Source organism: Lampris incognitus, chromosome 1 (assembly GCF_029633865.1).
Source record: "Lampris incognitus isolate fLamInc1 chromosome 1, fLamInc1.hap2, whole genome shotgun sequence".
NCBI lineage: Eukaryota > Metazoa > Chordata > Actinopteri > Lampriformes > Lampridae > Lampris > Lampris incognitus.
The window spans coordinates 65,036,801-65,053,536 of record NC_079211.1 but is presented as its reverse complement, the minus strand read 5'-3'; the positions used below and the strand labels follow the sequence as shown (position 1 = coordinate 65,053,536).

At 42.2% G+C, this 16,736-nt stretch overlaps 1 protein-coding gene across 3 annotated transcripts in view; it reads right to left on the bottom strand.

Moving 5' to 3' along the window:
- Window positions 1-16,736, bottom strand: part of hars (histidyl-tRNA synthetase) — a 63,224-nt gene that overhangs the window by 30,915 nt on the left and 15,573 nt on the right. The window contains exons 2-3 of one of the 3 annotated variants that reach the window (XM_056273401.1): window positions 13,658-14,087; window positions 13,243-13,332 (exon numbers count right to left, since the gene is read on the bottom strand). The exons of 1 other annotated variant lie outside the window; for it this stretch is intronic. In XM_056273401.1, coding sequence (XP_056129376.1) covers window positions 13,243-13,332; window positions 13,658-13,768 — 201 coding nt within the window. In that variant the 5' untranslated portion in view covers window positions 13,769-14,087. The remainder of the gene's footprint in view (window positions 1-13,242; window positions 13,333-13,657; window positions 14,088-16,736) is intronic. One more of the 3 variants, XM_056273410.1, reaches the window with a different exon arrangement.

The window sequence follows — 16,736 nt, the reverse complement described above, 5'->3', positions numbered from 1 at the left end:
AAGAATGTATCAGTGAAATCACCTGGTGTGGAGTCGGGTTGGAATGAAAACCTGCATACACATGGCTCTCCATGGCACATGGTTAGCCACTGCTGGCTGGTGTATGGTCTGGGTAGATTGCGAGTTGTGTATGGCCTGGGTAGATTGTGTATGGTCAGGGTAGACTGTGGAACTGAATTGCTCTTCTGGGATAAATAAAGTTGTCTGAATCTGAAATGATCAAATGTGATGGATTTATTTGTGTCTACTGATGAGCAGTATAACACAATATTGATTGATTTATTAGTGTCTATTGATGAGCAGTATAACACAATATTGATTGATTTATTAGTGTCTACTGAGTAGTATAACAGAAAACTGTGCTTAGAGACATGTGCTTTGCATAATTGTGTAATAGGCTGAACTTAATAAAAATCACCTTCATCCTCCAACAAGCACAACAGTGGTTCTTCATTGAAACTTGGTTGAGAAAGAAATTAGGCAAAATAAAAAAAGACATGGTGCAGACTTAAGAGAACTCTAATTTAGAGCAAACCATTGTTTTGCTGTTAAATAGAAGCCTGTTGTATAAAGGCCACACACAGTCAGATAGTCTATGTGCATGTTTTCACCTGAACTCAAATATCAATGATAACATCATATACCAGTATCATTATTTAACATATATTGTCCATTGGGAATTTTTTGATAATGCTCTAGGCTCGCCATGGCATAGCTGAAGTTCAAATCAAGAAACAACTGATCATTAAGGATTTGCAAAAGTTTATTTTTTCCAAGTTGAATATTTGAGAGGTTGTCTGGACAAATGGTCGACTAGTCCGACTCAAGGGAGCCCTATTAATGAAGATTTACTTTTCCTGGAACATCTTGTTTTGGTGAAGGTATGTGATTGTTATCTAGCCTATACACAATCACAATAAGCAGATGCATATATATATATATATATATATATATATATATATATATATATATATATATACAGTGGTGTGAAAAAGTGTTTGCCCCCTTCCTGATTTCTTATTTTTTTGCATGTTTGTCACACTTAAATGTTTCAGATCATCAAACAAATTTAAATGTTAGACAAAGATAACACAAGTAAACACAAGATGCAGTTTCTTCATGAAGGTTTTTATTATTAAGGGAAAAGAAAAATCCAAACCTACATGGCCCTGTGTGAAAAAGTGATTGCCCCCCCCCCCTGTTAAAACATAAATTAAGTGTGGTTTATCACATCTTTGGAAAGCTGAGTTCAATTTCTCTAGCCATACCCAGGCCTGATTACTGCCACACCTCTTCTCAATCAAGAAATCACTTAAATAGGACCTGCCTGACAAAGTGAAGTAGACCAAAAGATCCTCAAAAGCTAGACATCATGCTGCGATCCAAAGACATTCAGGAACAAATGAGAAACAAAGTAATTGAAATCTATCAGTCTGGAAAAGGTTATAAAGCCATTTCTAAAGCTTTGGGACTCCAGCGAACCACAGTAAGAGCCATTATCCACAAATGGCGAAAACATGGAACAGTGGTGAACCTTCCCAGGAGTGGCCGGCCGACCAATTTACCCCAAGAGCGCAGCAACGACTCATCCAAGAGGTCACAAAAGACCCCACAACAACATCCAAAGAACTGCAGGCCTCACTTGCCTTAGTTAAGGTCAGTGTTCATGACTCCACCATAAGAAAGAGACTGGGCAAAAATGGCCTGCATGGCAGAGTTCCAAGACGAAAACCACTGCTGAGCAAAAAGAACATAAAGGCTCATCTGTTTTGCCAGAAAACATCTTGATGATCCCCAAGACTTTTGGGAAAATACTCTGTGGACTGACGAGACAAAAGTTGAACTTTTTGGAAGGTGTGTGTCCCATTACATCTGGCGTAAAAGTAACACAACATTTCAGAAAAGGAACATCATACCAACAGTAAAATATGGTGGTGGTAGTGTGATTGTCTGGGGCTGTTTTGCTGCTTCAGGACCTGGAAGACTTGCTGTGGTAAATGGAACCATGAATTCTGCTATCTACCAAAAAATCCTGAAGGAGAATGTCCGGCTATCTGTTCGTGACCTCAAGCTGAAGCACACTTGGGTTCTGCAGCAGGACAATGATCCAAAACACACCAGCAAGTCCACCTCTGAATGGCTTAAGAAAAACAAAATGAAGACTTTGGAGTAGCCTAGTCAAAGTCCTGACCTGAATCCGATTGAGATGCTGTGGCATGACCTTAAAAAGGCGGTTCATGTGGCTGAATTACAACAATTCTGCAAAGATGAGTGGGCCAAAATTCCTCCACAGCGCTGTAAAAGACTCACTGCCAGTTATCACAAATGCTTGATTGCAGTTGTTGCTGCTAAGGGTGGCCCAACCAGTTATTAGGTTTAGGGGGCAATCACTTTTTCACAAAGGACCATGTAGCTTTGGATTTTTTTTCCCCTTAATAATAAAAACCTTCATTTAAAAACTGCATTTTGTGTTTACTTGTGTTATCTTTGTCTAATATCTAAATTTGTTTGATGATCTGAAACATTTAAGTGTGACAAACATGCAAAAAAATAAGAAATCAGGAAGGGGGCAAACACTTTTTCACACCACTGAATATATATATATATATATATATATATATATATATATATATATATATACACTACCGTTCAAAAGTTTGGGATCACATTGAAATGTCCATATTTTTGAAGGAAAAGCACTGTACTTTTCAATGAAGATAACTTTAAACTAGTCTTAACTTTAAAGAAATACACTCTATACATTGCTAATGTGGTAAATGACTATTCTAGCTGCAAATGTCTGGTTTTTGGTGCAATATCTACATAGGTGTATAGAGGCCCATTTCAAGCAACTATCACTCCAGTGTTCTAATGGTACAATGTGTTTGCTCATTGGCTCAGAAGGCTAATTGATGATTAGAAAACCCTTGTGCAATCATGTTCACACATCTGAAAACAGTTTAGCTCGTTACAGAAGCTACAAAACTGACCTTCCTTTGAGCAGATTGAGTTTCTGGAGCATCACATTTGTGGGGTCAATTAAACGCTCAAAATGGCCAGAAAAAGAGAACTTTCATCTGAAACTCGACAGTCTATTCTTGTTCTTAGAAATGAAGGCTATTCCATGCGAGAAATTGCTAAGAAATTGAAGATTTCCTACACCGGTGTGTACTACTTCCTTCAGAGGACAGCACAAACAGGCTCTAACCAGAGTAGAAAAAGAAGTGGGAGGCCGCGTTGCACAACTGAGCAAGAAGATAAGTACATTAGAGTCTCTAGTTTGAGAAACAGACGCCTCACAGGTCCCCAACTGGCATCTTCATTAAATAGTACCCGCAAAACACCAGTGTCAACATCTACAGTGAAGAGGCGGCTGCGGGATTCTGGGCTTCAGGGCAGAGTGGCAAAGAAAAAGCCATATCTGAGACTGACCAATAAAAGAAAAAGATTAAGATGGGCAAAAGAACACAGACATTGGACAGAGGAAGACTGGAAAAAAGTGTTGTGGACGGATGAATCCAAGCTTGAGGTGTTTGGATCACAAAGAAGAACGTTTGTGAGACGCAGAACAAATGAAAAGATGCTGGAAGAATGCCTGACGCCATCTGTTAAGCATGGTGGAGGTAATGTGAGGTCTGGGGTTGCTTTGGTGCTGGTAAGGTGGGAGATTTGTACAGGGTAAAAGGGATTCTGAATAAGGAAGGCTATCACTCCATTTTGCAACGCCATGCCATACCCAGTGGACAGCGCTTGATTAGAGCCAATTTCATCCTACAACAGGACAATGACCCTAAACACACCTCCAAATTGTGCAAGAACTATTTAGAGCAGAAGCAGGCAGCTGGTATTCTATCGGTAATGGAGTGGCCAGCGCAGTCACCAGATCTGAACCCCATTGAGCTGTTGTGGGAGCAGCTTGACCGTATGGTACGCAAGAAGTGCCCATCCAACCAATCCAACTTGTGGGAGCTGCTTCTGGAAGCGTGGGGTGCAATTTCTCCAGATTACCTCAACAAATTAACAGCTAGAATGCCAAAGGTCTGCAATGCTGTAATTGCTGCAAATGGTGGATTCTTTGACGAAAGCAAAGTTTGATGTAAAAAAAATCTTATTTCAAATACAAATCATTATTTCTAACCTTGTCAATGTCTTGACTCTATTTTCTATTCATTTCACAACATATGGTGGTGAATAAGTGTGACTTTTCATGGAAAACACAAAATTGTTTGGGTGATCCCAAACTTTTGAACGGTAGTGTATATATATATATATATATATATATATATATATATATATATATATATATATATATATACACTACCGTTCAAAAGTAGAACAAGAATAGACTGTCGAGTTTCAGATGAAAGTTCTCTTTTTCTGGCCATTTTGAGCGTTTAATTGACCCCACAAATGTGATGCTCCAGAAACTCAATCTGCTCAAAGGAAGGTCAGTTTTGTAGCTTCTGTAACGAGCTAAACTGTTTTCAGATGTGTGAACATGATTGCACAAGGGTTTTCTAATCATCAATTAGCCTTCTGAGCCAATGAGCAAACACATTGTACCATTAGAACACTGGAGTGATAGTTGCTTGAAATGGGCCTCTATACACCTATGTAGATATTGCACCAAAAACCAGACATTTGCAGCTAGAATAGTCATTTACCACATTAGCAATGTATAGAGTGTATTTCTTTAAAGTTAAGACTAGTTTAAAGTTATCTTCATTGAAAAGTACAGTGCTTTTCCTTCAAAAATATGGACATTTCAATGTGACCCCAAACTTTTGAACGGTAGTGTATGTATTAGGGCTGGGCAAGTTACTGCATTATTATCGTGTTAACGCCGACAATTATTTTATCGCGGATTAACACAGTTTTTTTTATTATTATTATTTTGAAAGTCTGTTGCTCACTGGTTGTGAATACACATACAGACAAACCATGGGTCACAGGAGGGGTGGGATGTTGATCAGTATTGGCTTGGGGTGGGCCAATGAGAGCATTTGGGGTGGGCCTAAGACTGCTGCAGCGCTCACATGAACCGGTACAGAAAAGAATTGGCGTGGAGAGAAAGAAAATATAGAAAGGTAACAAACTATTACATGGACATTTTCATTTTAAATCAATTCCAGACGGCGGAGTTGATAGAACGAAAGTTATTTGTAACTACTGTAATGTTGAATTTTCCTATCACCGGAGTACTTCGAGTCTGAATTATCACCTAAATGCAAAACACACCGTTGATGCAAGCAAATCACCCACCAAAAGGAGGCTTCGCCAGACTACGTTAGATATGTTTGGGAGAAGTATAGGTAAAAAGAAGCAAGACAAGCTAACCAATGCCACAGCGAAGTGGATAGCTACAAACTGCAGGCCGGTTAGTATTGTGGAAGATGTCGGTCTGAGGAATATTCTTAGGATCGCAACGAATGATGGCACGTATGAGCCTCCCTCAAGACGCACTATCACGAGAAGAATACACGAGTTTTACGAAAAGGAGAGGACTACAAAAGCGATGGCGTTACAACGTGCAGCAACTGTTGCTCTCCCTGGAGACTATTGGACATCGCTGGGTAACCATAGTTACCTCGGAGTTACAGTGCACTATATTGATGAACAGTGGGAGCTGCATTCACATGTTCTGACTGTAATGAAAACAGAAGAGACATTTTGCTGAAACATTTCAAATAAAGTCAGCACACTTAGCACAGATAGTGCAAGAAATATGATCGCTGCTGCGAGACATCTGCCTTTTGAACACGTTCCCTGCGTCGCGCACAATCTCCAGCGTTCTGTCACAGTATCTCTGCAGAACAGAGATATGGCCATGTTGAAAAGTTGTGGGCCACTTTAAACACAGTCCAGTAAGTGCTGCAGAATTAGAACAACAACAAATTGAACATGGACAAAAGAAGGAGTCGCTTATACAAGACATTCCAATCAGATGGAATTCGACTCTGGACATGATAAAAAGCGTCCGCAGAAACGAACAGCCACTGAGGGATGTCCTCACCACACACAACACCAAGATTGCCATGCCAACTACAGCTGAAATGGACAAACTACAGAGGTTAGAAACACTACTGGAGCCCTGCAGGTATATTTTACATCATATATATTTCTCACTGTCCTGTCTGAGTGCATGTGAGAGAAATAGTGTCTGTATGTAAATATAGCATGAATATGTAGAGGACATTTTAGTAAGTGAATGCAATACATTTTGACTGAAATGAGTTTGATTTTTTTTTGCAGGTATGTGACTGAACTTCTGGGAGGAGAAAAGTATGTTTCATGCTCTGTGGTTCTGCCTGCTTTTTGCCATCTCTCTCAGGTGATGGAGAGCTCAGATGATGACCCTGCCTACGTGGTCAAATTCAAGTCTACATTCAGAACAGACATGGAGACACGCAAGGAAAATACCAACATTGCATATCTGAAGATTGCTACTGCATTGGACCCGAGATTCAAGTACCTCAAGTGTATACCCAGAGCTGAGAGGGGTGAGGTGTGGGCCTAAGTCACCAACTTACTCAAGGAACAGAGGGTTGTTGCAGAGAAACCTGTGGAAGCAACAACATCTGAGCCACCAAAGAAAAAGTTAGCCCTATTGGCTGCTTCATCAGAGTCTGATTCTGAACAGGAGGAAGACTCAGTTGAGAACTGTGTGCGTCGATACAGAGCGGAGCCCACCATCAGTACAGAGGCCTGTCCGTTAGAGTGGTGGTCCAAACAGGCAGGCTCACACAGCAGGCTGGCCTCCATTGCACAGAAGTACTTGGCCACACCTGCAACAGCCGTACCCTGTGAAAGGTTGTTTTCTCTTGCTGGTCATATTGTACAGAAGAAGAGAGTTTCTTTATCGTCTGAAAATGTAAATGACCTTGTGTGTCTTAGCAACTGGCTTGGTGAAAAGGAGTAAGAAAATGTAAAGTTGGAGGAATGGATAAATGCAGTTGTGGCAGACTAGGGGGAGGGAGTGGGTGAGGCGTGGGCTGGGTCCAGGTGAGAGTCGAGTCAGTGGACTGATTCGCCCCTGGGCCCAGGTTCATATAGCACCTTATTTGTTAGTGTTTGCAAATCAAATGTTATTGCACTTTTGTTCATATAGCAGTACTTTTAAAATAAAAGTGTGCGATACACTACTTTTGAATTCATTATTGAATTTTGCGCATAACAATGCGATTAATCACGATTAATCGCAGAAAATATGCGACTAATCGTGATTAAAAAAATGTAATCGTTGCCCAGCACTCATATATACACTCACTGGCCACTTTATTAGGTACACCTTGCTAGTACCGGGTTGGACCCCCTTTTGCCTTCAGAACTGCCTTAATCCTTCGTGGCATAGATTCAACAAGGTACTGGAAACATTCCTCAGAGAGTTTGGTCCATATTGACATGATAGCATCACGCAGTTGCTGCAGATTTGTCGGCTGCACATCCATGATGCAAATCTCCCGGTCCACCACATCCCAAAGGTGCTCTATTGGATTGAGATCTGGTGACTGTGGAGGCCATTTGAGTACAGTGAACTCATTGTCATGTTCAAGAAACCAGTCTGAGATGATTCGAGCTTTATGACATGGCGCGTTATCCTGCTGGAAGTAGCCATCAGAAGATAGGAACACTGTGGTCATAAAGGGATGGACATGGTCAGCAACAATACTCAGGTAGGCTGTGGCATTGACACGATGCTCAATTGGTACTAAGGGGCCCAAAGTGTGCCAAGAAAATATCCCCCACACCATTACACCACCACCACCAGCCTGAACCGTTGATACAAGGCAGGATGGATCCATGCTTTCACGTTGTTGACGCCAAATTCTGACCCTACCATCCGAATGTCGCAGCAGAAATCAAGACTCATCAGACCAGGCAACGTTTTTCCAATCTTCTATTGTCCAATTTTGGTGAGCCTGTGCGAATTGTAGCCTCAGTTTCCTGTTCTTAGCTGACAGGAGTGGCACCCGGTGTGGTCTTCTTGCTGCTGTAGCCCATCTGCCTCAAGGTTCGACGTGTTGTGCGTTCAGAGATGTTCTTCTGCATACCTCGGTTGTAATGAGTGGTTATTTGAGTTACTGTTGCCTTTCTATCAGCTCGAACCAGTCTGGCCATTCTCCTCTGACCTCTGGCATCAACAAGGCATTTTCGCCCACCTTTCACCTTTCTTCCCCATTCTGATGCTCGGTTTTAACTGCAGCAGCTTGTCTTGACCATGTCTACATGCCTAAATGCATTGAGTTGCTGCCATGTGATTGGCTGATTAGAAATTTGCGTTAATGAGCAGTTGGACAGGTGTGCCTAATAAAGTGGCCGGTGAGTGTATATATATATATAATATATACTAGAAGAACCCCACTAGAATGTAGCGGTTTGGTTATCCACCCGTCTAAAACTCCCTCCTCTTCATCCTGCCAGCTAACTGCCTTCCCCCTGCCCCTAAACCCCCCCCACTCCAACTCCCTCCCCCCAAATGCTCAGAATCATCTGAAACGCCGAGAAAAGTGATTCCCCCCCCTCCAACTCCCTCCCCCCAAATGCTCAGAATCATCTGAAATGCCGAGAAAAGTGGTTTTAGCCATTTTTAGAAAATGCATATTTTGCATAAATATGCATAATTATTATAATTATATTTTAATGTTCTGCTATTTTTCTGGTCCTCTCTGGAACAATACCTACCACCTCCAAAAAAAATTAGGATCATAAGTGCATTTTTGCAAAAATGCATTTATTTTGCACAATGCCAAAACATTTCTAAGTCCCAGAAATTTTTTTTTTATATACAGTGCATCCGGAAAGTATTCACACCCCTTCACTTTCCCCACATTTTGTTATATTACAGCCTTATTCCAAAATGGATTAAATTCCTTTTTTTTCCTCATCAATCTACATACAATACCCCATAATGACAAATCGAAAAAGGTTTTGTAGAAATTTTTGCAAATTTATTAAAAATAAAAAACTGAAATATTGCTTGTACGTAGTAAGTATCCACACCCTTTACTCAGTACTTGGTTGAGGCACCCTTGTCAGCGATTACAGCCTCAAGTCTTCTTGGGTATGAAGCTACAAGCTTGGCACACCTATATTTGGGGTATTTCTCCCATTCTTCTCGGCAGATCCTCTCAAACTCTGTAAGGTTAGATGGGGAGCGTCGCTGCACAGCTATTTTCAGGTCTTTCCAGAGATGTTCAATGGGGTTCAAGTCTGGGCTCTGGCTGGGCCACTCAAGGACATTCACAGACTTGTCCCGAAGCCACTCCTTCGTTGTCTTGGCTGTGTGCTTAGGGTCGTTGTCGTGTTGAAAGGTAAACCTTCGTCCCAGTCTGAGGTCCTGAGTGCTCTGGAGCAGGTTTTCCTCAAGGATCTCTCTGTACTTTGCTCCATTCATCTTTCCCTTGATCCTGACTAGTCTCCCAGTTCCTGCCGCTGAAAAACATCCCCACAGCATGATGCTGCCACCACCATGCTTCACTGTAGGGATGGTATTAGCAAGGTGATGAGAGGTGCCTGGTTTCCTCCAGATGTGACGTTTGGCATTCAGGCCAAAGAGTTCAATCTTGGTTTCATCAGACCAGAGAATCTTTTTTCTCGTGGTCTGAGAGTCCTTTAGGTGCTTTCTGGCAAACTCCAAGCGGTCTGTCATGTGCCTTTTACTGAGCAGAGGCTTCTGTCTGGCCACTCTACCATAAAGGCCTGATTGGTGGAGTGCTGCAGAGATGGTTGTCCTTCTGGAAGTTCTCCCATCTCCACAGAGGAAAGCTGGAGCTCTGTCAGAGTGACCATCGGGTTCTTGGTCACCTCCCTGACCAAGGCCCTTCTCCCCTGATTGCTCAGTTTGGCTGGGCGGCCAGCTCTAGGAAGAGTCCTGGTGGATCCAAACTTCTTAGATTTACGAATGATGGAGACCACTGTGCTCTTCGGGACCTTCAAAGCTCTAGAAATGTTTTTGTACCCTTACCCAGATCTGTGCCTCGATACAATCCTGTCTTGGAGGTCCACAGACAATTCCTTTGACTTCATGGCTTGGTTTCTGCTCTGACATGCACTGTCAACAGTGGGACCTTATATAGATAGGTGTGTGCCTTTCCAAATCATGTCCAGTCAATTGAATTTACTACAGGTGGACTCCAATCAAGATGTAGAAACATCTCAAGGATGATCAGTAGAAACAGGATGAACCTGAGCTCAATGTTATGTGTCATAGCAAAGGGTGTGAATACTTATGTACGTGCAATATTTCAGTTTTTTATTTTTAATAAATTTGCAAAAATTTCTACAAAACATTTTTCACTTTGTCATTATGGGGTATTGTGTGTAGATTGATGAGAAAAAAAGGAATTTAATCAATTTTGGAATAGGGCTGAAACATAACAAAATGTGGGGAAAGTGAAGGGGTGTGAATACTTTCCGGATGCACTGTAGGTGAAAAAATCAAAGATGCTCAGAGTCATCTGAAATGCCGAGAAAAGTGGTTTTTAGCCATTTTTAGAAAAATGCATATTTTGCATATTTATGCATAATTATGCATAATTTTAATTTTCTGGGATTTTTCCCTTACTCTCTGAGACAATACCTACCACCTCCAAAAATAATTAGGATCATAAGTGCTTTAGTTTTCGGTCCCGCTATCTACACTAACTAACACACACACACTAACACCACACACACACACATTACGAAAATAAATGAGTAGATAATTTTATTTGCAGCATAATGCGTCACAGTGAGTAATGCGATGCTACAAACAAGTGTTTCAATCTCAAAAAAGTGATGTTTAGTACAGCTCCTACTGTTTTTAAGGGACATAAAACTTGCATGAGCTACAAAAATGTCTAATTGGAAGACTATCAAAAACATGTCCACTTTTTGATAAAGTCTAACAGGTGTTAATTTACAGCCAGCAGGGTGGTGGTGGTGAGCTGGGCTGTTTCTAAAGTACCGGGGGGGGGGGAATCCACTCTATTTGAAGGTGCACTGGTGAAGTCCACTAAATTTAACAAGACAGTGGAGAACATGTGGAATCAAACATGCCTTGTAGACGCGCTACCCTTTAACACCACTAGTGGCAGCACTGAGAATAAGGTACTTTATTTTCACTGTACATGCATGCAGTGAAATGTATTCTCTGCATTTAACCTGTCGTCTGTACACACACTAGAATCAGTGAGCAGCTGTGTACACTAGGAGCAGGCATGTACACTAGGAGCAGTTGTGTACACTAGGAGCAGGCGTGTACACTAGCAGCAAGCGTGTGCACTAGACGCAGCTGTGTACACTAGGAGCAGGCGTGTACACTAGGAGCGTGTGAGTACACTAGGAGCAGCCGCGTACACTAGGAGCAGCTGCGTACAATAGGAGCAGACATATACACTAGGATCAGCTGTGTACACTAAGAGCAGGCGTGTACTAGGAGCAGGCGTGTACACTAGGAGCAGCTGTGTATACTAGGAGCAGGCATGTACACTAGGAGTAGCTGTGTACATTAGCAGTAGGCGTGTACACTACGAACAGCTGTGTACACTAGGAGCAGGCATGTACACTAGTAGCAGGCATGTACACTAAGAGCAGCTGTGTACACTAGGAGCAGGCGTGTACAATAGGAGCAGTCGTGTACACTAGGATCAGCTGTGTACACTAGGAGCAGCTGTGTACACTAACAGCAGGCGTGTATTAGGAGCAGGTGTGTACACTAGGAGCAGCTGTGTATACTAGGAGCAGGCATGTACACTAGGAGTAGCTGTGTACATTAGCAGTAGGCGTGTACACTACGAACAGCTGTGTACACTAGGAGCAGGCATGTACACTAGTAGCAGGCATGTACACTAAGAGCAGCTGTGTACACTAGGAGCAGGCGTGTACACTAGGAGCAGTCGTGTACACTAGGATCAGCTGTGTACACTAGGAGCAGCTGTGTACACTAACAGCAGGCGTGTATTAGGAGCAGGTGTGTACACTAGGAGCAGCTGTGTATACTAGGAGCAGGCATGTACACTAGGGGTAGCTGTGTACACTAGGAGCAGGCGTGTACACTATGAACAGCTGTGTACACTAGTAGCAGGCATGTACACTAGTAGCAGGCGTGTACACTAGTAGCAGCTGTGTACACTAGGAGCAGTTGTGTACACTAGGAGCAGCTGTGTACACTAGGAGCAGGCATGTACACTACGAACAGCTGTGTACACTAGTAGCAGGCATGTACACTAGGAAAAGGCGTGTACACTGGGAGCAGACCTGTGCACTAGGAGCAGGCGTGTGCACTAGGAGCAGGCGTGTACACTGGGAGCAGTCGTGTACACTAGGAGCAGCCGGGTACACTAGGAGCAGCCGCGTACACTCGGAACAGGGGGCAGCCCTGGTGCAGCGCCCGGGGACCAACTCCAGGGCTTTGTATTGGCCGTGGTCAGGGGTGCAGGCAGGAGTATTAAGCTTAACGTGCACATCTTTTCACCAAACAGTGGTAAAATCAGCACCATGTCAGAGCAGCACTCCCGCAAGGAAGACTGTGTGTCACCTCTAATTTTACATGTTCTCTGCTGGCTATGTTAAATATAGTACATTTCATCAGCACACCCTGAAATAAAGTGAACCAAGTATAGAACACAAGTTGGTCTGACAAAAAGTGAACATATTTTGGATAGTTGTCCGAACATTTCGGGAGCTCTTGCAAGATTTTAAACCCTGAAAAAAACAGTAGGAGCTCCACGGACTGGGGTTTCGATCAGAAGCAGCGATGGTAGTCAAACTGACCTAGGATTAACCTTCATATATTTGACATCTATTTAATTGCTTAAATGTAAGGGATTAAGACAAAAAAAGTCAGAGACATCCAAAAAATTTGAAACAATTAAAGAAAAAAAAGAGGTTGACACAGTAGTCGACTAGCTGCCTGGTGGTTGACTATTACATTACTCTGATCTGTCCCTAGTGATCATATAATTAAATTATTTTTGCATTTCATTTTTTATTTGGAAAATACGTTTTCCATTACAATTCATCACATTTCTTTCAATCAAGTGAAAAGTTTAACCACTTTGAGTGAGCGTAAAAAAGTTTAAGTGAATTGTGGGGATTTGATTTGCTAATTGACATTTCCATCAAGCGTTTTTTTTTTCAAAATGACAGAGTTTGAATAAAAATGTTTGATGGAAGCACAGCTAGTGTCATTAGTCATACTCAAAAAATATGCAATTTATGATTCTTGATGTGTGCTCATCTTGGTCAATTGTCTTTTCTTACCTTTGCAGTCTTGAGGACAAACTGGTGTTTTCCATCATCTTCCCCCAATTGAGCCTTTAGCTGCAGCAGTTTGGCTACTTCCTCATCAATCTGTCTCACACACACACACACACACACACACACCAGGAGAAGCATTGTGTGAAAACATACCAGGAGTGGCCTTGTGTGAAAACATACCAGAAGTGGCACTGTGTGAAAACACTAAATCTTTTGTAAATGTTAAACAAGAGAACAGTTTAACAGTAAAGATTTATGTGCCAATTATCAAGCAACTTGGCTAACTTTTTTGACCAACTTTACATTACATCTTCGTACATTTCATTCTCCCTGTGACCCACCCCTTTGGTGTGTGCGTACACACACACACACACACACAGACACACACACATCATCCAACCAACTTCTAGACACTTACCTGGGCCACAGTCATCCCAGAGAAGGAATGCAGATATCGGACACATGTGCCAGCCCGACGACCGAACAAACCAGAATGTGTGTGTAGGAAAAAGGAGCCCAGTGTATTCATCCCAGCAGAGTGACAAAAGGTTAAATTAAAAAAGTTTGGTTGTTGGTGAACCAACGTTTTTTCAGCGGTATATTCCAGAAGGACAATGTCCAACGGTATTGTCCAGGAGCCAGCAGCAACCCATCAAAAAAGTCAGAGGTGGCAGAACCAGGAAGGGAGTTGCAAAAAATGTCCAATGTATTCCCAGGTGTGATGCAAACAAGTTTGTAGCAGGTGATGGTGTTGATGAACGAAATGGGAGGCCGGTTCAGTTATGTTGGTGGTGATCATCCAGAGCCCGGCAGGGAGAACAGGAGAAAAGTGGTAAGCAACCCTAGCACTAGGGGAAGGCGGGGCATGATGCATCATCATCATCATCATCACAGCGTGGAAAACAGAACATGAGATGCAAGGGTCAATCAAACTAAACAGCCCAATCACAGCTCAGATAGAAGGACATGGTAGGATCAGACGAGATGACAACGGTTTGAGTTGGGAAAATAAATAGGAAGCTTCGCTACTGAATACAGAAGCAAAAAAATGTTGAGGCAAAGTATAATGGAATAGAAGTAGGGGTGAAATGGTTCACATATGAATTCACACTTTAACCACTCAGTGCAGGCCTTGTTTAGTGTAACATGGTACACCTTTTAATGGACTGCGGAGCTATGGAGAAAGTGTGTGAATCAACTTGAGATGTATGTGTGCATTCCCAATTAAGCTATAGCCTATATATGATTTCAGGTTTTACTTTGAACTGTCTGTGGCCTTAGAACTAAACTCGAAAATTGTACAGACAGCAACTACGCACAAATGGCCAGGAAACAAAATCTGAGTCCGAAATTGCTCACTGTACCACATTTCCCGGACTACCATTGCACTCAGCAAAAAGAATGCAAGGTTGCGAGGAAAAAAACATTTCTAAATCGCTTCGGTGTATAAGTTACATTTATAAGGTGGTAGTTTTTCAATTGAGCCTCAATATTAAACAGTGCCATCTAGTGGCTTTGGTTAAGAATGCAGGAGGTCCGCGGTGGTGTAGCGGTCTAAGCATCGGCTTTGTGTCGATGCAGTTGCACACTGGGGACCGGGGTTCGCGCCTCGGTCTCGTCAGATCCGACTATGGCCGGACTCAATGAAGCAGCAATAATTGGCAACGCTGTCTTCGGGAGGGGGGCGGAGTCGGCTTGTGTTCGTCACATGAATGTGTCTGTGTGTGTCAGAAAAAGCAGTGGTTTGGCCTGGGTTCGCCTTGTCACTAAAGCGGCAAGGAGTCTCCTTCGAGACTGCCGGCCGGAGAGATGCAGTTGGTGAATGCATGCAGTATGAGAGTGGGTGTTTGAACTAGAATAGGGATCGATTGACCACTAAATTGAGAGAAAATTAGAAATATATATAAATAAAAAAGCGGTGTATTCGTCCGACAAAATTATGTTTAAGTTACTTTGGAATATAAGTCGCAGGACCAGCCAGACGAGTAAAAAAACAGCAACTTATAGTCTGAGAAATACGGTATTCACTATCAAATCTGACTGATCAGTTTTGTTTTATTTTACCAGACCACGTCAATGCCAAACCGACATGCTTGATCTGCAGCAGATGATCTCAAGCGGTGCTTCAACACTATGCATGGTGCCAGTTTTAATGCCAACTAGCCTACAAAATCAGATCACCGCAAACAAAAAATAGCCAATATGATAACAAAATACAAGCACTCCGTTTCTACTAACTGTAAATCATAATCGGTACAAGAGAGTGCAACAGCTGCATCACTGCATGTTTCATGGAGCCTTGCTAAAGCTAAGAAGCGGACTAAAATTTTTGCAACTGATATGATTGGCAAAGTTTTAAGTCATGATGAGAAAAACAAGAAAACGGTTGTGGAGCTATTAAAGCAGGTGCCATTGTTGGCTAACACAGCAACAAGAAGAGGAGAACTTTTAGTGGAGGAGTGTTTTTCCAATCTACTCACTGATTTGAAGAAGGGAGAAGCCATATCACTAGCCATAGACTCGTCCTGTGACCGAACCAATATGGAACAGCGATCTGTGTTTGCAAGAGTTTTTGATGGGAAGACCTTTCGGGAAGAGCTGCTTTGTTTGCTTCCTCTGCCTAGGCGCAAAACTGGGGAAATCATCCTTAACACTAGAACGACCGGGATTTCACTCCTACCTAGAACGACCATGGGTGGTCAAAATGACGGCCGGTTTTTAAACTCTATATTCTGTCAAAATACCCAATTGAGATATTAATGCATTGCATATGTTAGTATGTCTGTTATGAAACGACTGACACCACAAATAACATTTTAACATTTTAATAACTGTAATACTATTTATAAACAATTTAAACTTCAGAGAGACGCAGCCGAACTTTTAATAGCAAAATTTAAAAAGTGAAAATAAACCGGCCGTGAAAATAAAACGACTGTGGGCGTTCTATTTTCACTTTTGCTTCATAATGATATTCGCTGGCTGAGGAAATGCCATGTGTTGGAGAGAGTGTGCGACCTGCGCGATGAGCTTCTGTTATTTTTATCCAGACTACGGAGCCAAAACGTCCAAGAATATCAGAGGTTTTTAAATAACAATAAGGTGATGGCATGTGATTTTTTTTGTGTGACATCACATCTCATCTAAATCGCCTCAAGCTGCAATTACAAGGCAAGAATGACACTGTTGCAGACATGTGCGACAGTGCGAGGCGGTTGAAGCTTTCCAGTCAAAGCTGAGCCTTTTAGAGAGAGACATTAATGGAAGAAAGCTGCACTTACCACATCTGCGAGAGCATTGTGAAAACAACAAAATGGGGGAGGATCCAGCAATGAAGGATTTTGTGATAAGCCAGGCAGAAAAACTTAGGAGGAACAATTTGAAAGCTCCTCTAAACGCTCAGGTGACATCCTCTTCTTCCTAAGACAGCCGTTCTCCATTTTGGTTACTGCGGTCTTGGAGATGGAAACATCAGATTTGCTCAACACCACCACACA